Source organism: Arvicola amphibius, chromosome 2 (genome assembly GCF_903992535.2).
Source record: "Arvicola amphibius chromosome 2, mArvAmp1.2, whole genome shotgun sequence".
Classification (NCBI taxonomy): domain Eukaryota; kingdom Metazoa; phylum Chordata; class Mammalia; order Rodentia; family Cricetidae; genus Arvicola; species Arvicola amphibius.
Genome location: NC_052048.2, coordinates 32,484,679 through 32,510,223, shown reverse-complemented (window position 1 = coordinate 32,510,223; position 25,545 = coordinate 32,484,679). Strand labels below are relative to the sequence as shown.

The 25,545-nt window shown below is 42.2% G+C and overlaps 1 protein-coding gene across 2 annotated transcripts in view; it reads right to left on the bottom strand.

The window, feature by feature from the left end:
- Raf1 (Raf-1 proto-oncogene, serine/threonine kinase) overlaps positions 1-25,545 on the bottom strand; it is a 53,554-nt gene that overhangs the window by 5,054 nt on the left and 22,955 nt on the right. The window contains exons 2-10 of one of the 2 annotated variants that reach the window (XM_038320701.2): positions 18,470-18,702; positions 13,356-13,468; positions 10,916-11,018; positions 10,461-10,618; positions 8,995-9,093; positions 6,986-7,139; positions 2,767-2,794; positions 2,533-2,660; positions 2,086-2,203 (exon numbers count right to left, since the gene is read on the bottom strand). In XM_038320701.2, the coding sequence (XP_038176629.1) occupies positions 2,086-2,203; positions 2,533-2,660; positions 2,767-2,794; positions 6,986-7,139; positions 8,995-9,093; positions 10,461-10,618; positions 10,916-11,018; positions 13,356-13,468; positions 18,470-18,676 (1,108 nt within the window). In that variant the 5' untranslated portion in view covers positions 18,677-18,702. Of the gene's footprint in view, positions 1-2,085; positions 2,204-2,532; positions 2,661-2,766; positions 2,795-6,985; positions 7,140-8,994; positions 9,094-10,460; positions 10,619-10,915; positions 11,019-13,355; positions 13,469-18,469; positions 18,703-25,545 lie in introns of those variants that run through there. The other variant, XM_038320702.2, reaches the window with a different exon arrangement.

The following is a 25,545-nucleotide window of genomic DNA, read 5'->3' as shown; positions in this document are numbered from 1 at the left end:
GCACTGGGCCACAAAGGCCTTTAAGGAGCTTGTATCCACATGATGCTGGGAGCACCAAGGTAGGGCCATATGGGATAACTCTACAACCTTAAGCTTGTGAGGATGAAATCAATGCCAGGGCTGTGAGTGGCAGACCAAGTACAAACTGATGAGGAAGCAGGCCCTTAAGCAAGCTCAGCGAGGGTCCTTTACCAGTAGGAGCAATGGGAATACTGAACCCCTGCTGTGTCACAGCCTGCATACACACCTGACTGTTAAAACTCAGAGGAAGTAGAATAGAGGTCAGTAAGTTAGTCTCATGTCCAGGGCCAAATTAAAAAAAAACAAAGAAGAAGAGGAAGAGGAAGAAAAATATGCTAGAGCCAGGAAGGCAGGGAGCTAGGTGGGTCCATGCTACTGTCTCACTTGAATACTGACAACCACCAAGGCAGCAATCCAGGCAACCTCCCTACAGTTTTAGAAACACCCAGGAGACAACACACTTTCGGGGATAATTGGAAATCACATTCAAATATGTTTTATATATTAGATATATTAATGAGAATAATAAAAATTTCTTGAAACCCTTTAAGGACTTTAGAGGCAGCATTTCTTTGTAGTCTCAGCTATCCTAGAACTCCCTCTGTAGACCAGACTGGCCTTGAACACAGAAATTCACCTGCCTCTTCCTCCTAAGTGCTGTGATTAAAGGAGTGTACCACCACCTTCTAGTTAGGACCTCAACTTTGTTGGGTTTTTTTGGGGGGAGGTTGTTTGTTTGTTTGTTTTGACTTTTTTATATAGGGTTTCCCTGGAACTAGCTCCTGTATACCAGGCTGGCCTCGAACTCACAGAGATCCGCCTGCCTCTGCCTCCTGTGTGCTGGGATTAAAGGCGTGCGCCACCACCGCCCGGCCCTAATTTTTATGTCTGTTCACTCTGAAAACTGAGATAGGTGGCTAGCCTAAGCCACATACCAAGATCATGTCTCAAAAAAAGTCAAGTTAACCAAGGCACCAACGATCAAAGTCTGAGTCAGCTGAGAGCATCCTGGTGCTGGGTAGGCCCTCAACCTGAGGGATGTGGTCTTGAGGCAGTCTGTTCTAGACAGGTTCCCATGAGGCTCCAGTCTGACTTCTTGTGAGTTACAGCTTTATCGTCTATAGCTGACCTGGTAACTGGCATTGCCCAGCACCAAAGACAGGCTTGATGTGGGAAGTCCTTCTATATATGTGTTGCTTTTATTGGTTGGACCAATGGCTTGGCAGAGTAAAGCCAGCCGGGAAATCAGAACAGAAAGATAAAGAGAAGGAAGGCAGAGCCAGACGCCATGTAGCTGCCAGAAGGAGGATGCCAGACCAGAACCTTAGCAATAGGCCACAACCTCATGGTGATACACAGATTAATAAAAGTGGGTTAATTTAAGATACAAGAGCTAGCTAAAAAATATGCCAGAGCCATCAGCCAAACAGTATTGTAATTAATAATAGTCTTCGTGTGATTATTCAGGTTTGGACAGCTGGGAAATGAACCTGCAGTCTCTGACTACACAGGCTGCTGGATAAGATGCAGTTCATCTGAGTAGAGAAGGTGCAGTGCTGAAGTCACCTGTCCAGCAAGCACACAGACCCTAAGCCACATGTGCCCTAGTGGCAGGTCCCAGTGGCCGAGGGGGGGAGATTCCTGCATGGCTGTGGCAACTTACAGAATGTGAACATACCAAAGGACGCTGGCAGCTCCTGCTCTTTGTTTGTACCTGTTTTAAGGTCCCTTCAGCTGCTGGTGTCTAGGGTGTCCTCCACCAAAGCAGCAAACACCTGCTCAGTGAAGAAGCATGTCCCATGAGCAGAACTGGCTTAGAAGAAACAGCAGCAATGACGCCTGACTGCAGGGCTAATATTTGGTCACTGGTTTCTCAGCATCACTAGAACTTTATTATACACACTAAAGGAAGGTTAGAATGCTGTGACATTTCAGAATTGATTTGATTGCCAGGTGTGATCAAATCCCCATAGAGAAGGCCACTGTGAACCAGGAAGGCCCTAGCCCTCTCTTCTGAAACCTGACCGCTAGATCCCTGAAGCTGGAGACAGGTCCCAAACTCACCGTGCCACTTGCCCTTGTACACAGTGCCAAAGGAGCCCGACCCAATCCGAGTGGACAGCATCACCTCACTGGCTTCTATTTCCCAGTAATAGCTGGAATCTCTCTGTCCACGAGGCCTCTGAAACAAGTGGAGATCATTCACAACCCACAGAATGCCAACAGCCTGCTGGGAACAGGACTATCAAAGGAAGGGTCATCCCACCCCCGTCTGTCCTTTAAAGATGGACATTGTCACTGCAGCTACAATTCTGTCCTTGAGGAGATGCTGGTTTACTGAGCTGTAGCCAAATGGCAACCTATAGAATGTGAACACGCCAGGGGATACTGGCAGTCATTTTCCTTCAATATATTTTATTAGGTTCCCACCCCCAAATATGTTAAGTGCATTCTGGTTTCCAAGAGTTTACTGAACCCCGAAGGGCAGGAGGTATTATTGACCATACTCACAATTTTGTTTTTTTCCTGGGTCCCAGATCCTGGTGCCCGTTCTCTTTGTGCTGGTACAGGGGTTTTGGGCTGTGACCAGCCTGTTGGGCTCAGGTTGTTGGGGCTGCTGGACAGGGCTGAAGGTGAGGCTTAATAGAGAAGACAAACAGAATCCGCACGTAGGTAAGCCAACAGAAGATCACAACGTAAATAGAAAAAGCCCATTACTGATCACTGAATGACTGGGTAAAGTACCTGATTCACTGTGACTTCGAATTGCATCCTGAAACAGAAAATAAAAGCTGATCAGATACACTAGAAAAGGCCTTTTTTCTTAGGGGGAAGAGGGTGTAGGAACAAAGCACTTATTAATTAACCCTCTAAAATATAAAGTATACTTCTATACTCCTAATTTCCTGGTTTACCTAGTGCCCAAAGCTTATTTTTCCAAGATTGCTTTCTATTAAATACTACGTGAAGTGAGTTTAACTTTTAATGCAAACCACATCATTACTCAGAAACAAACCTTCGGGAAAGTTACTGTCAACTGGCATCTCCCGCACAGACTCAGGATCCTGCTCTACTGAGGCTTACTCAGAGACAGAGATCCAGTAACAGGCTCGTTTTTACTTCAGTAGGAGTAAGGATAAAATGAACCAAAGTACTTACAAACACAGGTAAGTACTACTTGAAGCCTAGGTTATAGGAACTGGAAAAGACATGGACCCCAGAGCTTGTATCCTGTGTTTACATCTTAAAACCCACATGGACAGGAAAGAAGACTCCATGGTGGCAGAAATGACTTTCACACAGATCTCAGTCTCGGCTCTTTTAGCATAAGTAAGATACTACTTCAAACCTACCTCCACTGCACATTTAAGATTTTATTTTTGATTTGTGTGTATGTAAGAATGCAAGTGCCCATAGGGGCCAAAAGACAAGTGTGGGATCACCTGGAGCTGGAATTATAGGCAGCTATCCCCTTCCTGATATGTGCTTGGACTTGAACTTGGGTCCTCAGGAGCAGCAAGTACTCTTAACTACCCAACTATCTATACAGCCCTCTATGAGACATTTCTAAATTTTAATTTTCCTTGAGGGTGGAATTATAATACACACACACCACACACACACACACACACATACACACACACCACTTGACCCTCATCACTTCAAAAAGTGTCTTTCTAGAAAGTCATCTGCATTTCTATTTGTAATACCACAACAAACAAGATATTTGTCCCATGAAGCTATTACTAGAATGTTCCCACTCAATTTTTAAGGCTTTTTTTTTTTTCATTTTATGTGTATGGGTGTTTTGCTTGCACGTATGTGTGCAAACCATATTTGTGCAGTTCCCTTGGCCAGAAGAGGATGTTACATCTTCTGGAACTGAAGTTATAGAGAGCAGTAAGATTGCGTGTGGATGCTGGTACCTGAACCAAGGTCCTCTGAAGAACAAATGCTCTTAACTGCTGGGCCATCACTCCAGCCATATTTTTTTATTTTTTGTTCGTTTGTTTTTGATAGCCTCATTGTATAGCACAGACTGGCCCTGAACTAGCCATTCTTCTGCCTCAGCCTTGTTAGTGCTGTGATTACAGGCATGTGCCACTATGCCTGACTTTTAAAGATACCTTTTCAAGAATAAAAAAAGCAACAAACCAAACTGTTCTCTCTCTCTCTCTCTCTGTCTCTCTCTCTCTCTCTCTCTCTCTCTCTCTCTCTCTCTCTCTCTCACACTCACTCACACACACACACACACCGGACCTGTTTCAGCCATCCTATTCAAGTATCTTTAACAATGTAGAGTAAAGCCTAGTTCTGATTCATGAGCCTGGCCTGTCTGTAAAACATCCACAGAAGTGATTAAGAATCTGGATCCTTGGACCTCAGAAGAGGTCTTGGTTGCTGAAGGGCTTGCCATGTAAGCAGAGTGGTGGCACATGCTTATGACCCCTGCACTGGGGAGGTGGGGACAGGAGGATCCTGGAGGTTCATTGACTGGCCATGATAGCCTAACCAGCAAGCTCCAGGTTCAATGAGAGAGCCTATTTCAAAACACAGAATGGAAAGGCAATTGTGGAAGATATCTGATATCAACCTCTAGACTCCACACACCTGTACACACACAAATACAGATGTTCACCCTACAACTCAAACTAGGGCTGATGATATGCCTGTGAGGGAAAGGTGGAAAAGCCTGGGTATCTGTATAAATAAGTATAACAGGATAGCAGCCAGTGGAAGAAACATTGGCCACTCAAACAATCTCTTCTGGGTGGGTTGAGGTTTTGATTGGTTGGTTGGTTGGTGTTTTCGTTTTTTTTTTTTTTGGTTTGGTTTGTTGTTTTTGTTTTCCAAGACAAGGTTTTGTGTACCTCTGACTGTCTTGGAACTCACTTTGTAGACCAGGTTGGTCTCAAACTCACAGAGATCCACCTGTGTCTGCCTCCCAAGTGCTGGTTTTAAAGATGTGCACCACCACCTCCCAGATCTCTTCTGTTATTTTTATTGATTAGAATTATATTCCAGAGTACAGCAGGATAGTTTTTCTTAATGTCTCTTACCTTTTCTTCCCTCTACTGTGTATTTTATTTGGCGGTAATTACTATAATTGGATCACATAATCCCACGATAAATTTTTATGTGTTCCTAGATTTAAGTACTATAACTGGTATAAGCCAAACAACATCATTCAGTCTAAAATGCTGAATTGTGTTATTGGAAAAAGAAAGAAAAGAGAGGAAAGAAAGGAAAGGAAGGGAAGGGAAGGGAGGGGAGGGGAGGGGAGGGGGAGGGGAGGGGGGGGGGAGGGGAGAAGGGGAGGGGAGGGGCAGGGGTCGTTGCATTTTCGTTGCGGTTCTTTCCTTTCCTGGACTTGTGCATGTCAGTTTCCTTTCCCTTGAAGGGAAGGGAAGGGAAGGAAAAGCCAGGCATGGTGGCATACACCTTTAACTCGGCACTTGGGAAGCAGAGACAGGTGGATCTCTGTGAGTTCGAGGCCAGCCTGATCTACAAAGTGAGTTCCAGGACAGTCAGACCTGTTACACAGAGAAAATCTGTCTCGGAAAACAAAAATAAACAAAAACACCAAAAGGGGGGGGAAAGAGGCCAAGAATCAATTTTTTTTTTTTTTGAGGCACAAACAGAATTAAAATACTTGTGCTACTTATGTTGGAAATTGGAGAATTTTCACTTTGAGTGTACTAACAATTTATATAGGAACAAAACAAAGAAAATGGTTACTTTATAATTGTATTTAAGTATATAGGACCAATCATTATGATAAAGCCCATAGCTTACACTGGGCAAGACAAGAGGTTAAAGGTGATCTGAAACTACAGAGAAATTGCACCTAATATGGCAGGTGTCAAGGAACAAATTTTTGCAAAGACGAGAAAGCATAGTTACATGATCATGTCTGCTGTGTCTTTTTAATTTGATTTTAAAACATGATCGCACTGTGTAGCCCAGACTGGTCCTGAATAAAGTCTTCCAGAGTATTGAAATTCTAGGCATGTGCCAGGATGCCAGACTTTCTGATAGGCTTTCTGATAGGCTTTTCTAGGTCACATCAACCAAATGGGTGAGATGCTTTGGTTTCTAATGTCTGAACTCAGTACAGATGCTGTGTTACTATCAGTCCATCATTGTCTTTAGAGACAACTGACTTTTTAAAAACTATTTCAATGCCCTTGCCTTCGAGAATCTACCCTGAGAAATTCACCTAGCAGTAGCAACTGGTATAGTGTTTGTTTTAATCATAAATACTCTATAGAAAAGAAAACATGGCAAAAGTCTGAGAAGCACTATAAAGGAACGTATCTATTGTCTCCCATGATAGCCTACCATCTGACAGTCTGTCCTATTAAACCCAAGAAGCAAAGGCATGTAGAAAATACCTACTCTTCCCCTCAGACAAAACCGTCTGGAGCACGGCCTGGGAGAGGCATTCAGGCTGTTATTCTAGTCCAAAGCAATGAGAAATAAAGAAGAATAAAGAACAAAGGAAGCATTTAAAGTGTAGTCAGTCGATTTTAAAGATGAGCTAGAAAGCAAACCAAACAAACAGAACACACAAGAAAAGAAAGGGCAGTTCGCGAACACTGACTGGCAATGTCGCACTTGCACTTAGATCCTAGTGCTCCTACTTTACAGTCCTCTAGAGCATCTGTTATTTTTACAACACCCTTCATCACATGAAGCTGCTCTGCACGTATCTGTACCAGCTCAAAGAACTCACATCCAAAGCTGGGACACAGAGCACAATGGTTAGCGTGGGCTTTTGTTTCCCCACTGGAATGATACACTGGCCTAGTTGTGAAGTCAGTCTATGGATGTACCAGATTTAAAAATAAGTTCAAGGGCCTGAGAAAATACTGCAATATTCCTGAGCAGCTTTGAAATCCATATTCTGTGTTCCCAATGCTAACTACTGCTGTTCATCACCATCCCCAAGGGGCCCTATTACCTCAATCATCCTGCTGTCCACAGGCAAGGTGGTGCTGACCATGTGGACATTGGGAGTGGACGTTGACCTCTGCCTCTGGGAGAGGGAACCTTCAGAGGAAGGGCTGGAGGTGTTGAAAGTAAAGGCATGAGGTGTGGAGTATCTGTGCTGGGAACTAGGCATGGAGAAGAAAGAGAGTCTCATGAATGGCACTCAGGCCTCCACACTGGCAAAGTCTTTTCAACTGCCTCCCTCATTAAGACCCTAAAGGCAAGCCTGACCCATATGACCTGTGATGCAGTGCTTCACTCATTCAGCATCGCACTATTTAAAAATTGTGTCTGGGTTCTTACTGTGTGCAAATTTTTAAAAATGAAAAATAAACATGCTTGTCATCGCCTGTGAAAAGGGGAATCCATCATATAAGTTCTCCTTGGTAGTAAGTCACTCTTCAGAATACTTCAGAGTTTTACAACATCTCTAAGAACAGGTAAGTATTTGCTAAACTACTACCTAATGCTAACTGGTCTCTGCCCAATTTAATTGAAGAAAAAAAAGGACTGAGAATTTCTCTATGTAACCAACACACAACAAAGTGTGTATTCCATCTCAGATCTACAACCCCGACCTATGAAATGACAGTTCCAGCCTAGAACACACATTAGCAAGTATGGGATGAGGGATGGAATGTTAGCTCAGTGGTAGAAGGAATGTCTCCCTAGCCTATGGAAGGCTCCAGGTCTGAGCTCCAGTATCCTGAAACAAGTAACAGCTTCCGTGACTAATGTATAACTCCATTGCATGGCACAAGACTTAGATGAGGCCCTGAACTCCACCCCAACTCCAACAAAACAAAGTAAAACATCTGTTCTATAAACTTAATTTAAGGTTTGTTCAGGTCATACTCATATGAACTCAAGGGATAAAGACTGGCTTTTATAAAGGATTCAGTTCTGTTTATGGCCATACCGCCCTGAGTGTGCCTGGCCTTGCTTAAAGAGAGTTGTTCCCTCACTGAATGCCACCTTGCACTAGGAATTCTACATTTAGGCTTTCAGAATCTAGTTTCTTCTTATCTTCAAGGTAAGTAGTTTTTTTTTTTTTTTTTTTTTTTTTTTTTTTGCTTAAATGTAGTTTTCAAATTACCAAAAAGAATTCATCCAGGTCAGACACAAACACATTTCAGTACAAATTCTTGTCCTAAGACACTGCCTTTACTTATTTCCATAGTAGTTTTACAGGGGTCATTAAATGCTAGCTGATTACATAAAAGTTAAAAGTCAGATATTTTAGATAAAAATGTAATGTGATTTTAGGTTCTAAATTCTTGTGTGTCACTGAGTAAGATGTGTACTCCACTGAACTCTGAATGTTAAAGCTAGAAAACAGCAATGACAAGTTAAATGGAAACTCAAATGCATAACAGAAAAGGGATCTATTTCTATCTACGTGGACTGTAGGCCATGGTAAACACTTTAGAAGTAAAGTCTGGGGCTGAAGAGATGGCTCAGTGATTAAGAGCTCTCCCTGCTTTTCTAAAGGTCCTGAGTTCAATTCCCAGCAACCACATGGTAGCTCACAACCATCTGTAATAAGATCTGATGTCCTCTTCTGGCCTGCAGGCATGCATACAGGCAGAATACTATATATACAATAAATAAACCACAAAGATTTAAAAAAAAGACAAAAAAAAGTAAAGTCTGATGTTCTTCTTAGTCACTATACTCATTTTGAAGACCTTTCCCTAGATGCTCAATTCCCCACAAATGGAAGAAGGCAGGATCTCAAGCTTTTCATAAATATAGTGTAAGACTGAGGGTTGTGTTGTAACAGAAGGGCCTACAGTCAAGATCACTTTTCAGAATGTAAGTTCCGTGGAACCACTGAGAGAAAGGTCTCCACTTGATGTTCCACAGAGGCAGCAAAGGGTCTGCAGACACCAGGACATCAAGAGGGACTTCTTTGTATTTAGGCTCCCAACTCACCCCACCCAATGTAACTTTCCAAAAGAGTGCCAAGTAAAACATTACCTAGCAGGCATCCGGGAAACAGACTCTCGCATCCGACGCATTGTCAAAGAAGGTAATGCTGGTACTCCACTATCACCAACAGTGGAATTTGGGAACAGCCTGAATGAAACATGGAAAGACTGGTTTACAGATTTTGTCCTCTTTCAGAGAAACCAGCCCCTTGCCTGCAAACCCAGAGCTACAACCCAACTTTTCTTTTTTCATGTTTCTCAAGTGCTTTAGACACGTATTGGAAGAGACTACCAACACAAAGGACTAGATTACAGACTGAGTGACAGCAACTGGCGAATGAATATGTGTCCTGCTAGGATACATATCTAGAAAAGTCTGTTGCTGCCCAGCTATATCAGAGTAATGTTCTCCTAAATGATAGTGCAATACAAGCACATGCCTTTCTGCTACTCAAATTCTCTGAGAACCAACAGGTGACTTCTGTGGGAGCTAAACAGTTCCTTCTGAGTGAAGACAATGCTCCTCTCATCTTCCTAACATGCTCCAATAAGGGTGAAACTAACTCTGTACTCTCAACACAAGTTTTTAAAAGGCTTTAATAAGTGTAATCTTAACTTAAATTTGCAATTATTTAAACTATTTTTTTCTCTGTGAAATATATACTGGTACCTAGTTTATCTCCTAACAAAAGATTTAAATATTTTTTTAAAAAATTTATTTATTATGCATACAATATTCTGTCTGTGTGCATGCCTGAAGAGGGCACTAGACCTCATTACAGATGGTTGTGAGCCACTATGTGGTTGCTGGGAATTGAACTCAGGACCTTTGGAAGAGCAGGCAATGCTCTTAACCGCTGAGCCATCTCTCCAGTCCCAAAGACTCAATTTTTTATATCCAGACTGTCTGAGGGGCAAACACATTGCTCCCTGTGTAAGGGGAAGGAAATAAAATAGCAAGAGCTCTATCTACTTTCTGCTTTCTTGGGATAGCTCAAAACCCAGTTAAGGGGGGAAAAAAAAGCCCTTTGATTTCCATGTCCCTGTGTTCTTTTCCTTGACAAATTCCTGTCAGTAACTATTTGACAAACAATGGGTCCTACCTGTTTGTGGTATCAGCTCAGCTAGACTAGCTGGCCAGCAAAGTCCCAAGGACAGCCCTGTCTCCACCTTCCCAAGTCTGAGATTACACACACATGGTGTGGGCCCAGCTTTTATGTCAGTGCTGGTGATCAAACTCAACCCTCACGCTTAAAGTAAACACTTCACAACTGAGTCATCTGCCAGCTCCCTACCTGTCTGTTTTACAGTTAGGGTGCCCCACTAAAACTAGTTAATTTTAGAACTATGGTGCTTCTAAAGTAGATAGTTTCTGAATCACAGAATTATTTAACAAACCTAAAACTCAGACTTATCAATTAAAAATGTATAATGAGCATCCTCAAAAGCATTTCTGTGCCTGACCCTGAATTTTTACAAGGAAAAAAACAAAACAATAAAAAAAAAATGCCTTACAAAAGCTGTCTGATATTACTCCAGTCCACACACATAGTAGGTACTTTGGTGCTACAGTGCTCATGAAACTTGTAGCCACAAGTCTGACATCGAAATCCGTTTAGCAGGAACTTTTGACAGATGTCACAGAATGCAAGCTTTAGGAACGTTTTCCGTGCCTGTGACAAGAAAGCAGGTACAGAATTACAATAACACAAGTCAAGAGCCAACAAGGTGCTTTCTCCCCTGGCCTCACAAGAATCTCCCACAGTGAAGAATCATACTTCCAACACTGTCAAATTCAGAAAGGGAAGGCAAAGGGACCTCTGTTAATGGACTCTAAACTGCCCACTATACATGACCACATAGGGAGAACTGAAAGCAACTAACAAGGCACATGTCTAGTACTTCTTGGAAAGGTCAACCATGCACAGCCAAGAGCCAAAATGGCAGAGAAAGATGGCACTGAAACTTACAAAGTTGTGAGTTGTGAGTGGAACATGATCCAAGAAATCCACTTGCAGTTCTTCTCCAATCAGAGAGGCGGCATCGGTGTTCCAATCTAAGCGTGCTTTCTTACTAAAAATCATCCAAAGCATAATATGAGGGAACAGCAGATAAGGCTTAGGCTATAGAGCAGTTCTACTGTTTACTGCATGCTGTCTAAGCACACCTGACAGGTGCTCTGGTCCCACCCTAAAAATAAGCCAACTGGGGCCCTGAAGAGACACTGCTCACAGAGTGCCAGGCCTGCTGGAATCCAAGTCTGTTGGACTCCAAAATTTACACTCTTAGAACAAAGCTTCCTTTGAACAATGATATAAAACAAGCTCACAACAAGGGTTACTATGTCTTTAAGGGGACTGTAATATTAAAATCCTACTAAAACCCCAAGATCCCATAAAGTGAGGTACAGTCATTATAGTACAGTTTGGTTTTTGTTTGTTTGTTTGTTTGTTTTTGTTTTCCGAGACAGGGTTTATCCTTAGCTTTGGAGCCTGTCCTGGAACTAGCTCTTGTATACCAGGCTGGCCTTGAACTCAGAGATGCACCTGCCTCTGCCTCCCGAGTGCTGGAATAAAAGGCGTGTGCTACCACCAGCCAGCTTCCAGTGCTCAAGTTTAGCGTTCAACAGCCACTTCAATCTGGATGTGCATAAACATAATGCAAACAGAGATGCCCTTTCCATTAGTTACTAACTCAAAGTTGTTTGTAGAATTTATAAAAATAAAAGCTATAGATAAAATGGTCTTTAAAATTAATTGACAATGCTGTTTCTTTGCCCAGAACAAGCAGATAGGACATCATAGCAATTTAAGGAAAAGCTGTCTTGTTCAGTTAATCTCCCATTTGTAGAGGAAGATCATTCCCAATTAAGAAGGAATGTAACACACATAACATCACTCAAACCCCTTTATCACCTGCCAGAAGCCAACAACAAGCCACTCTTCTGGTTACCCAACAGGCAACAATCCGTTCCTTAAGGTAGGGAGATGGTATCTGTCTAGAGTACTGCTGTGTCCTAAGGAAGACCAGGAAGGCAGTCCCACTCTCTGCACAGGCAGTAGGAGCTAGTGAGATCGGTTCCCAGTCACACAGCTTTGGAGAAGAGTGGACCAAGCTCCTGTCTCAGAATCTTCCTAGACATAAAAGGAAGTCTATGGATCAGCTTGGGGAACCAACATGGGAATAAAGCCAGCTAAAGGTGATGACGTGTTGAAGATCAGAAAATTAACTGCTGACTAAGCAGAGAAAGAGACAGGTGGAGGGTAAGCTCTCCAGCTGGGGAACTCAGAACCACAAAGAAAACAAGCAGGAGGTTAATAACAGAAGCACTGCTTCCCAAAGAGGGCAAAGTCAAAGGTTTCCCCAGGTTTGGCTGACAAATAATGAATGACAAGAACATCTCTATAGGACTGCAGTGAGTGGTATATGTAGCAAGATCACCTGAGATGTTCTTCTTCAAGTTCCATCTACCTTGTTTTTTAAGACAAGTTCTCTCACCAATCTGGAGCTCAACAATTAGGGTAAATTGGTCAGCAAGCTTCAGGGACCTAACTGCCTGTCTCTGCCACTAGGTGCTGAGGTTACAAGGGCACAACTATACCCAAGGTTTTATGTTAATTCTGGCAACCAGATGGCAAGGAAAGCACTATACTGACTGAAGTATTTCTTCAGGTCAAAGATAGTATTCTTTTTTTGTTGTTGTTGTTTTTTGTTTTTTCGAGACAGGGTTTCCCTGTAGTTTCTAGAGCCTGTCCTGGAACTAGCTCTTGTAGACCAGGCTGGCCTCGAACTCAGAGATCCGCCTGCCTCTGCCTCCCGAGTGCTGGGATTAAAGACTTGCGCCATCACCGCCCGGCCGATAGTATTCTTTAAAAAGAAAAAAATATGTATATTTGGTGTGTCTCTGAGTGCATGTATATGCACCATGCGTGTGAAGGTGCTCCTGGAGGCCAGAAAAGGGCATCAGATCCCCTGGAACTGGAGCTCCAATCAGTTGTGAAGCACCTGATTTGAGTACTGGGAACTGTCCCTAAGTTCTCTGCAAGAGCAATAAGCCATCCCTCCAGCTTAACTATAAAAAACAATGCAAACATTTTCAGAGTACCCACTCTGTGTGGCAAATACTAGGAACATTCTTTCACTCAAAAATATGCCTTCTAACAATTCTGCTTCCGTCACTGAGCACGCTATTAGCATCTCCTGGGTATTATAGTTTGCAAGACAATGTCCAGGCAATAATTTCAAGTTCTCAGCAGCAAATTTTTTGAACTGATACTTTAAAAACTAAAGTATCGCTAAACATACACTAATAATTCCTGGGAATCTAATACAAAGCATTTGTGAAGCAAGTTATTTGAGGCTATGAAATCCTTACTGTTCCAAAAGGTGCTAGCTGATTTGTACTCTTACCCTTTGTGTTCCTGAAGAAGTCTGAACACTGCACAACACTCCGGCTGCAGGCCTCTCACTTTGAGAGCTTTCATAAGGCAGTCGTGCAAGCTCATTCCATTGCGCACATTGACCTGCAAAAAGATAACTTTTAGTACCAACACAGGCTATGGAGCCACTTGCAAGGATGAGCACTGAAATACACACACCCATCTGTAAAATGGTATAGATTTATGGCACTATTTGCAATGGTATCCAGCAGTGAATGCAAGCAAGTGCACACAGACCATCAGACTGGGGCACATAATGCATCCCCTGTATTATTATCCCCGGAACAGTAGTCTATGACACATTAACTAGAGGAAAATACTTTTATTAGAACAATACAAAGAACAAGACTATTTTAAAAGTGGGGAAACCAATACATGTTTACTACATTGTATGACTTGGAAAGATTTATGTCTTGCTATTAACAACAGAGTTGGTATTTGGGGGCCAGTGAGATGACTCAGCAGGGAAAGACACTTGTTGCCAAGCCTGACAACCAAAGTTCCATTCCTGGGACCAATATGGTGGAAAAAGATAGACTCTCAAAATTACTCATCCTCTGACCTCCACAACTACACCATATGCACATATGGACACAACACACACACAAAATAAATTTTAATTGTGTGTGGGGAGGAGGATGTAACATCTCTAACTACCTTTACTTGCAAGTGTACACATGAGCGTGAGCATCACCAGAAGGGAAACAAATGTGAGATAACCCTCTATAATAAAATCTTGCCTATGTTCAACAAATGGAGAGCTGATCTTCCTAACAAATTTCAAGGTAGTGAGATGAACAGGAAATGGAAGAGCAGAGCTCCTGCTTGACTGTAGTGACAGATACCAATATGCACCAGACAGACTGGGCAGTACGTGCCCCACACAGTGCCCTAATCCACACTTGACAAATTTTGTTGCTACTTGGAGCCACAACGCAAAGTACTTGTACCTACAGCATTAAAATATTGAATAATCTCTTAAAGGGTTTAGATATTTTAGCTTCAAAGCCTAGGAAATTAATTTAAAAAAAAAAAAGTAGGTCGAGTCAGCAGAGCCAGCAAGAAGAGCAGGACAATTTGAAGTGGCTCTGAACTGCCTGCATGGCCCCATACCCTGGCTGACTGTATAACCAGGTCGGAAGCAATCTCAGCCCTCCTTGGCCATTCTTTTCTAGCTGATTTCAGATAGCGCTGTCTTAAGAAGCAAGGCAAGGATGTCTGACCTCAAAACAGACCACCACATCTGAACACCAAGTAAAGACAAAACTAGTAGGAGGAGCGAGACAAAACCTAAACAATGACAACTCATGTTTAAGTTTTTCACATGGCTTATTTTTATCTTGCCGACCACTAACAGGGATTTAGCTGGCCAGTCACCAGTCTTTGAAGAGTACAGATAGTCTAATAAGGAGAACTACAACAGATAATCCAGGTGTAACAGAAGTCAGGGAGGAAATTCTCCTAAATGATCGATTATGTCAGAGGAAAGCAAAAAAGTTTTTCCAAGCTGTAAGAGTTCCTCCTTGGCTGTGGATGAGTCCAGCTGATTCTCCAGGTTAATGAATTTTATCACAGGAATACGAAGGGGAAGAACTGGGGAGCTAGACAGGGGCAGAGGTCACCCAGTCCTTATAAATCTTGTTGCCTATTTAAAAATAAATACCATTAACATCTTTTAGGTTCCTTATAGCTGGCATGGTGGCTGGTATCTATTTCCAATATTCAAGAGACTGTAGCAGATGGTTATTTTGAGTTTAAGCTCAGCATGGACTGCAGTGTTAGACCCTGTCTAAAGAAATACAGTTTCTTGCACATACCAAACTAGTTCAGACACATGTTATCTGAGATTTGTATCAAAACAAATGAAAAGGTGTGGGTGGAAACAGACATACAGAACTGCTATGATCAGCTAAGGGCAAGCCAGGTAATGAACATAGCAGAACTGTTATTGTCTCTCTACTTTCACAGATACTTACCCTTATAGCATCTTACTAATGTCCAGCAAAACAAGGCAGACATGCCTGCACTAGAGATCTGAGCTATAAAGACATGAGGGGAGAAAACAGCAAGGAGTGCTAAACTCACACACTGACAGACTCATGACCTGCACCTATGCTGCAAGCATGGCTTTCAAGACTGTAAAGTGATGTGAGGTTATTTTATTACCTCTACTAGAAGTCACAGGTTCTGAGAGCTAGACGGCTCTTTAATGGTCTTCTACTCCACTAACATTCTCACATGCAGACATGGGAGCAGCCAAGGGGGTTGTGAAATAGATTCCCTAGCCTCCAGTACCAACACATCCAAGGAGTCTGCTTCCGGAACCCTGGGATACAGCCCAGGAACCCGTGTTTATGCCTGTCTGTCAGGTGGTTGTAAGGGCAGCAGTTCTCAGCTCTGGTCACTCACCTGTCCAGTAACAATGAGAAGCAGTGGCAGCAGCCAGAGAGATGTGCATTTTTAGAAAACAAAATGACAAGGAACATTTAAAGACTACTAATTATTCTTCTAAAATCATTTCAGGCAGAAACATCCTCCATCTGTTTCTCCTACCCCCAGGGATGCACACTGTAAGTAGTTAAATGATATCTCACTGAGTTGTATGGAGAGAAATCCTGGCTTCCAAGTGTGGAACCACCCTAGGATGTGAAGAGTGCTGGCTGCCTGAGGGTGCTGCCTGCCAAAAGACACCTTCCACCACTGGTTTCCCAGAGAAAGGTGGTCCATATTTGCCAAAGAAATAGAAGAAACTAACATCCTTTATAAGCTTTTCATAAGCTGCAGGAGATGTCAAACTCCCATCCACCTGCTAGGCTCCAACAAAGGCTGCCAAGGACTACCAGATGAATAAGAAACTCAGAAATACTATTAGCTATACTAATGAGTCAGCTACTCTTAAAAGTATGTTCCTTGGGCTGGAAAAGTTAGAGAGGCTCAAATACTAGGTAACTTGTCTAGATGATGCAACTAACAAAAGACAAGAGAGGAACTTATTTTTGCAACCATCTGTGGGAAACAACCATGTTGTGGAATATTAATATAAGATATATTACATTCATTTATGCTGTGGATTATTTGCTTAATGATGCAAAGATGTGTTGCATTCTTCTATGTTGTATTTGTTTAACTCTGTAAAGCAGTGTTACTGTGCCTGTGTAAAACACTTACTGCTCTAATAAAAAGCTGAATGGCCAATAGTGAGGCAGGAGAGAGGGATAGATGGAGCTGACAGGTAGAAAGAATAAATAGGAGGGGAAAGAAGAGCTAGAAGTGAAAAAAGGAGAGGAGGGTGCCATGGGTCAGCCATGGAGTAAGAAAGGCATATAGTATAAAGAAAGGTAAAAAGCCCAGAGGCAAAAGTCAAAGAAAGAAAAAGGATAATTTAACTTAAGTTAGAAAAACTAACTAGAAACAAGCCAAGCTAAGGCTGGGGTTTATAAGCAAGAATAAGTCTCCAAGTATTTACTTGGGAGTTGGGTGGTAGGCCCCCAAAGAGAAGAAGGAAGGAAGGAAGGAAGGAAGGAAGGAAGGGAGGGAGGGAGGGAGGGAGGGAGGGAGGGAGAGAGAGAGAGAGAGAGAAAGAAAGAAAGAAAGAAAGAAAGAAAGAAAGAAAGAAAGAAAGAAAGAAAGGAAAAGAAAGACCAACTACACAACCAATGTGCTAAGTTTCTAGTTAAAGCAATACTAACTAGTGAAGATTTTCTTTTTTCTCCTAAAAAAAAAAGAAAAGAAAAAGCTGAAAAAGCTGTTGGCAATTAGAAATTACTGAAAGTTGGCAGAAACATGACAGACTGATATGTTCAGAAGAACTTTGTTAGTTATGAGCTCACAGCTACAGCCAGCCCCGATAAGCCCTAAAGGGGGAAGGGATTAGGAGAATTGGAATATTGTACAACAGATAGTGTGACACGGGAGAGAAAAAGGGCGCCTTCAGTCAGGAAGAACAAAGGCCACAGTTCCAGGTTCTTACAGGCTGAGGAAAGCAGGAGGCTCCATGTGACCTAGCCAACAGGGCCCTGTCCTGGCGGGAAACTCTTAGACAAGAATAAACTTCAGATTCCCAGTTCTGGGTCCAGAGAAGGTGGCACAAGCTAGAAGGTCTGTGGTGTAATACTGGCACTACTAATTCCGAAACACCTGATCTGTGAATCTGGAGTGCAGAGTAGAAAAGAAAGTGGAGAAAGAGTCTTAGGTTCAAGAACCAGTCTGAATGGAGAAGCACCAACCAGCATAGGCAACCAGCACAAACACTTTTTCCCTACTCTTAGGGAAGCTACTTAGCAGCCTTCCTTTTTTTTTTTTTTTTAACTTTTTACTTTTTATTTTGAATCTCACTAAGTTGTCCATGGTAGCCCTGAAAACACTCAGTAACCCACATAAACCTTAAACTGAAGATCATCCTACCTCAACCTCCCAAGAACCAAAGTAACAGTCCTGAATTGCCAGGCCCAGATTTATTTTGATAGCCATTTTGAAATTTTTTGTTTTTAGGGGAGGAAACAAAATAATACTTTAGTTGTCTTATGAGTTTTGCCATCAGTTTGGGGGAGGGGACACCACATAAGATCCAGCATCACAAATGAAGGCTCCTTCAGTTCACAAAAGAAGTATGAAAAGGTGCTGGAAAGGTGGTGCAGTGGTCAAGAGCACTTGCTCTTGCAAAGGACCCAGGTTGTGTTGCCAGTACCAACGCCCTTTTCTGGCACTGCATACACACAGCACACTGATATACTCAAGTACAAACACCCACAGACATAAAATAAATAATGATGAAGGAATTTACTAGCAAAACCTGAGAGGGGACTATTAGAAGAAAACGAAGAAAGCTCTGGCTGACCTCCTATCAGAAATATCCCCTCTTCCTCTCCCTAAAATAAGGATGCAGAAAACAAGCCTTTGCGAGCAATGTTAGGTCAGAGTAGGGAATGTGAACAGAACAGTGATTTAATAAAATAAATCTGCACTTGGGAGAAAAATTAAATAATAGAGACCCCAAGTGACAAGGAGATTCCCATCTATAAACTGGACAGACAACACAGCCCACTTTCCACAGGGGGAAGAGCTACATTTTCTAGGGTCACATACCACCGTCCTCTGCTTATTCGGCAAGAAAACTCGGATAGTGTTGCTTGTCTTAGAAGAATCCGTGAGTTTGCCATCATCTGAGGCCCGGCGCTGATAGCCAAACTGCTGAACAATTGTAGGGGAGATGCAGCTGGAGCCATCAAACACCGCATCTTTGAGTCCAAAACCATTGCTGATCGTCTTCCAAGCTCCCTGTATGTGCTCCATTGATGCAGTTTAAAAAATACTTAAACCTGAAAGACAAATAATTATAATTCTAGAAGAAAATACTTAACTCAGGAATACAACATAAATAAAAGTTATAAAAACTATGGTGTATGGATTTTCATAATCTGTGAGCAAGTTAATCAGGAAAAATGTGTACAGTGGTATATTTCCATAAAATTAGAGAAAAAAAAACCAAAAATCAAAGCCAACCTAGAACATAAGCCAGGATTGTCTGGCTTCTAGTCCCTACTTTTTCATCTGTATTTCTCTCCTTTTATTACAATACGTGAGTATGCTGAGTTATCACCTCTGCCTATGAGCAATATATTTTAGACTATGAGAATTATGTACTAGGGTGGGGGATCCTGCCTCCAATAGAGGAGCAGCAAACTTAATTCCCAAGATGCATTATAGATACCATATATATATTTATTTTTATGCATAAAATCTCACTCAATTTGTGTAAGGTTTTTAATCATTTCTTCCTTCTCTTTAAATCAGAGAAATCATCCAGCTGCCCCCCCCCCCAAAAAAAACTCCTAGGATATGGGTAAAATGACCAGATTCCATATCTATTTACGAAGTCCATGAATTTTCCATTATAACATTCAGGGTTCAGTTTGGGTGCAGAACCAAAGCTGAAAATCAGTCATTTAACCCAACACAATCCGATGGTTTTTAGATTTTAGTTTAGTCAGGCACAGGACTAATGCCTACACACTAGCTTACAGTCAGCAAGCAGGCAGAGTAAATGGTTCTTCTCGAGAAAACTATGAGGTTAACAGAGAAATCTCCCTTCAAGCCTTAAGTCAGAAACTTGTTTTGTCTATCTAGCAACAGCTAGTATTCACCAGGAGCCTCTATCGTGAGGCAGTGTACAAAGCATGCATGAACACATATATGCATGCACACACCTGCATGAGCGCGCGCGCACGCGCGCGCGCGCGCGCACACACACACACACACACACACACACTCACCCCATTCCTATTATCTGCCTTAACCCTCACAGTTAAATACTAAATAGAAATGATATTCCCACCAAGCAGTGATGGCACTCGCCTTTAATCCCAGCACTTGGGAGGCAGAGGCAGGCAGATCCATGTGAGTTCAAGGCCAGCCTGGTCTACAGAGCAAGTGCCAGGACAGGATCCAAAGCTATAACTGAAAAACTGTCTCAAAAAAAAAAAAAAAACAAAAAACAAAAAAAAAACAAAGAAAAAAGAAAAGAAAAAAAAAACAGAAAAGAAATGATATTCCCTAAACTTATTAACCAGGCTTCAGAACATGGCAGCAATCCCAGCACTTAGGAAGTAGATGCAGGCAGATCTCTGTGTGAGGCCATTCCTGGACAGCCAGGGCTACATAGTGAAACCTTGTTTTAAAAACAAAACAAAAAACCTCACCAGAACATGCCTGCACTACTCATACCTCAGAACTTATCCCCTTCACCGAGAAGGTTGAAAACCCCAGAAACAGACAAGATGGCCTTTTTCACTACCTGTCTCCACCAAGGCTGCCTTCTAAAGAATTTTACCTGACATTCCAGCCAAAATTGCCTGTTTCCTTCCCCCAGCAAACAAACATGATTAACTCTTAGAGTGATGCTTATAGTATAGATTGTGTACTAACGTCTGCTCTGCAAGCAGAGCTCACTAGCATACCCTACTACTTGGAGCAGTGCCTGTACCACAAAGGCATTCAATCCAAAGCTTTGTGTAAGTCTATGAGCTTTCAGGCATTCCATTGCTATGTTATACTGAACTGTCATTCTTCTCACAATAACTGTTAGTTAACATATGACCTTATTTGTGATTTGATTTTAAAGTGGAAGGGGCTTACTCACCAATCATATCACAGTTAACTACAATTCCTTGATCATTTTGAATCAACCAAAGTCAACTGTCAACTGATGCTAAATAAACTAAAAACTAATAAAGCCAGGCATGGTAGTGTTTGCCTTTAATCCCAGCACAGGACGGCATAGGCAGGCAAATCTCTTTAAGTAGGCCAGCCTGATCTACGTAGGAGTTCCAGGACAGCCAGGGCTCTGCAGAGACCCCGTCTCAAAAAAAAAAGAGCAAAAAGAAAAGAAAATCTAATTAAACAGTAGTGATTCTAAATCCATAACATATTAAGTATTAAAATTTATAAGAAAACTGTTATAAAATATAATCACACACAAATTCCACTTAAAAAAAAAAACAAATATTGGGTAGAAGAGATGGCTCTTGTACAGGACCCCAGTTCAATTCCCATGCTGTGAGGTACTTTAGTCTGCTGCCATCTGAAGCACAAATTACTAGGACAATAAAATTATCTACGAATCTTCCCTTTTGGCCATTACTGGAGTTGAATTCTCTTGTGACTTCTGACCTTACCTTCTCACACTTCAAAGAACATTATGTCTTCTCCTTTCTCCAATTAAATATGTAGCTGCCCCAAAAGAGGAAAAAGTTCAGGTTGTACAGGACACTAGATGGCAAAGTAGCTCAGGGTTTGCAGGAAGAAACATACCATCTACTTTGTACAGATGCAGCAGGAAAGGCTAATGGCACAACTACCACATGGACAATCACCCCAGGCTAACACTGGACAAAGGGTGCAAAAGAAAAAAGCCTAGAACAGAAAAATAAAGCCTGGAAAAGAGAGGACAAGTGAGATGGAGGAACAGAGTAACCTCATGTACAAATCTCACTAAAAACTGGGTAAACGAAAAGCTATAAAGACTCTTTCTTACATCTTAAACCTGGGCTCCCAGTGATTCTTACACTAAGTTTTCAGATTGTTTAACTGACTAGTCACTAGACATCTACTTCTTTTTGTCATCTGGGGGAGGGTTAATACAAAAAATGAGGAATGTGCTACTTCATCTTTCTCAGAATAGCAAATGCTTCTCAAGTTTACAGAGGATAAAGACACAGACTGATGAAGATAACCAACACTAGTGGGTGTAACTTTTCTTTCCTTCCACCCACTCAGCACACTCTGGATTCAGGGCTTCCAATGCATTAGGAAAGCACTCTACCATCAGGCCACATCCCAGCTCTTAACCTTCCTAAGAATCCCAGGCCTATTTTCTAGTATCAAATTTGAGACTACTTCATATTTATACAAGTCTTTTTAAAAACAGAACTACACTCGGGAGGCAGAAGCAGGCGGATCTCTGTGAGTTCGAGACCAGCCTGGTCTACAAGAGCTAGCTCCAGGACAGGCTCTAAAGCTGCAGAGAAACCCTGTCTCAAAAAAACAAAACAAAACAAAAAACAAAAAAAAAAACAGAACTAGAAATGGCTCAGTGAAGAGTATTTGTGGTTCTTTGCAGAGGACCCAGATTCTGTTCCCATCGACCCATACAGCAGTTCATAACCACATGCAATTCTAGTTCCAGGGGTTCCAAGCACAAATGTGGTATAGATACATGTGCAGGAAAACACTGTATACATTTAAAAAAATCAAAGAAAGAACAAACTCATTCAAAAACCTAAATCCCAAAGAATCCCTGAACCCCATAATAAGAAGCCTTGTCCAGAGCAGAGCATGGTGGCACAGGCCTGTAATTCCATTCTTGGAAGGTAAGGCAGGAGGATCAAAGCATCCTCAGCTACAGAGGGAATTCAAGGATACCTGTGATACAAAATCAGCTAAAATGAATGAGTGAATAAATGAATGAATGAATGCCAGAAAAAGAAAAAGAACACATGAGGTCAGGTGGTAGTACAGACAGGCCTATATATGCTCAGCACTCCAGAGACAAAGCAGGAAGATGAAGAGTTCAAGGCCAGCCTGAGCTAACATAATAAGACCCTGTCTCAAAACACAGGCCATAGGTGGAGGCATGTAGAGAGAGCCCTGATTCTAGACCAGCATGGACTACAAAGACAGATCAGGCCCTAATTCAGCAGGCCCAGGACTTAGGCCTAGACTCTTGGTGATGGTACACTAGCAGCAGGTCTCTAGACTGGACAAATCCAGACACTGGGCAATCAGGGCCATTCTGAAGGGGACATTAACCCAATGAATACTGCAAAAACCAGCAGTCTCCTCCCCAGCTCAGTAACCAGACTCACAGAACATAGAGCTTCCCCATCCTAACACAAAGTTCAGTAAAGCTCAAACTCACAGAGATTTACCTGCTTCTACCTCCTAAATGCTGGGATTAAAGACTACCACCAGCAGCAGCTGAGAAAGGTTTCTCTAACATTCATGATTACATAAGTTTTACTTTTACTGTCCATGGTCCCTTTCTGAAGGACCTCATTATTAACAGAAGTCAAAAGAGAAAATGAACAGGACATCGAATACAGGAAAGAAAGCAAAGGAAATCCCCAGTAGGCCAGAGGAGGGGAATTCCTGGATGACACATGTGTGTCCGCACAGAAACCCCTAACAACCTGAGTCTGGAAACATCAAACTACCACTAGCAATGCTTACCTACACAAGAGGTTTTTTCTTTTCTTCTAAGGAAAAAGAGAAAGAGCAAATAACCCACATAATAAGTTCCTGTACACCTTTGGCCCTGCTGACGCAAACACAGCTCTCCTCAAAAGGAATGAAAAAGAATTCTGAGCCAAAAATGAGTGGCAGCAGTCCAAAATGACATGCCTCACCATGGAGGTGGCTACAGGAGAAAGAAGATATTTGTCATAGCACTTACCAAGTACAGCGGCAGGAGACATGGCAGGGGGATACAAAGAAGGGGGAGCTCTGCTACAGGCTCCAGATGTCACCCAAGCTATACTTAATTTGGGGATGGGTGGAGTCTAGTGATCTATTCAGAGGACAGTTCAGAGGTTTTACCTGATACCAAAACTGTTTGGCCAAATACACGTGTGGGCAATGAATGGCTATTAAGGGGACCAAAGGTAGCCCAAGATAATTCACTCAGGATCTGCCACAGTCTAACTCTCCACAATTAAAGAAGTTCTAAGTCAGCCTTCTAGAATCTTTCACACAGGTACACTTTTTGCTTTGCTTTGGTTTTCTGGGAACTTCAGGTTACAGCCCTTTAACCTTACTATCTTTCTTACAGAGGAAGCAGTAAAGCCTGTGCTGGGCTCTGAGAGCTTCCTAGTGGCTGAATATGAGTGACATAATCCAACAGGGCAGAACTTCACAAAACACAGGACACACATCACTCTGGTTTACAAGATGACTTTAGGGGACACAATAATCATAAATAAAAATTTAAAAAATAGTGTGGGCGAGTGAGATGGCTCAGTGGGTAAAGACACTTGTCACCAAGCCTACCCTGAGTTTGATCTGCTGGACTTACATGTTGGAAGGTAAGAACCAGCACCAAGTTGTCCTATGATCATCACGTGTCCCATGGCACATATATATGCATGTGTGTGTGCGCACACACACACACACACACACACACACACACACACCATAGAATATTAATTTAAAATGTGTTACATGCGTCTACGCTGTGGAATATTTATTGATGCAAAGAAGTATTGCATTCTTTTATGTTGCATTTGTTTAACTCTATGAAGCTGTGTCATTGAGCCTGTCTAAAACACCTGATGGTCTAATAAAGAGCTAAAAGGCCAATAGCAAAGCAGAAGAAAGGAAGTGCTGGCAGGCAGAGAGAATAAATAGAAGAAAAAGGAATTGGGAGACAAGAGAGATCAAGGTATAAGAAAAGAAGGGGCCAAAAAAAAAAAAAAAAGAAAGAAAGAAAAGAAGGGGCCAGACACCTTGCTATACAGCAAGAGACAGAGTAAGAAGTAAAGAAAGGTATTCAGGAATAGAGAAAGGTAATAGCCCAGAAGCCAAAGATAGGTGGGCAAACTTAAGTTAAGAAAAGCTGCCTAGAAACAAGCCAAGCTAAGTCTGGGTGTTCACAGGTAAGAAAAGGTCTCCATGTGTGTTTATTTGGCAGGACTCCAAAGAGTAAAAAGTAATAAAACAACCAGAAATTCACATTCTCACGCAAAATCAAGGAATAAATGCTGTGGGACAATGGACTTTTATCCTGTCACTTGTATTATTTTTAATAACATGCTGATTGGCCAGTAGCCAGGAAATAAGTATAGGCGGGGCGACCAGGCAGGAAGTAGAGGTGGGGCAACAAGAGGTGGGAAGAGGGAAGTTTCAGTCTGCAGTCGTCACCCAGACACAGAGGAAGCCAAACACAGAGCAAGCAAGATATGACTGCCTTGCCAAAAAAGGTACCAAGCCACATGGCTAACACAGACAAGAATTATGAGCTAATATAAGTTATGAGAGTTAATAAGAAGCCTGAGCTAATAGGCCAATCAGTTTATAATTAATGCAGACCTCTGTGTATTTCTTTGGGACTGAACGACTGCAGAACAGGGTGGGACAGAAACCCCAGTCAACAAATAAACAAACATAAAAATTTAAATTTAAAGAGGTAGTACTGTTACTGGGTGCAGTGTTGTACACTTTTAGTACAACAGCTCTCTACTGTGTTAGGTGAGGAAGACAAAGGCTAAAGTTAATGGAACACTATGCTAGCAGAAATAGTGTCCTTTACATAAAATAACCTTGTCCTTCCCTGTGCCTGGTGCCTCGGGAGGCTAGAAGAGGGCACTGGAGCTCCTGGAACTAGGGACTGAGAACCACAGCCCAGTCCTCTGCAAGACCAGTCAGTGCTTTTAACTTCTTAACCTCTGAGCCAAAACTCCAGCCCCACTCCCAGGCTTTTAAACAAACCTAAAAATTATAAAATTCTAGCAACCAGATCTAAAGCCTGTCTGTTCATTTCCACTCTTCTGTACTTCCAGTTTCTCTCTCTCTCTCTCTCTCTCTCTCTCTCTCTCTCTCTCTCTCTCTCTCTCTCTCTCTCTCTCTCTTCTCCCCCTCCTCTCTCCCCCCCCTCCCCCCTCTCTCCCCCC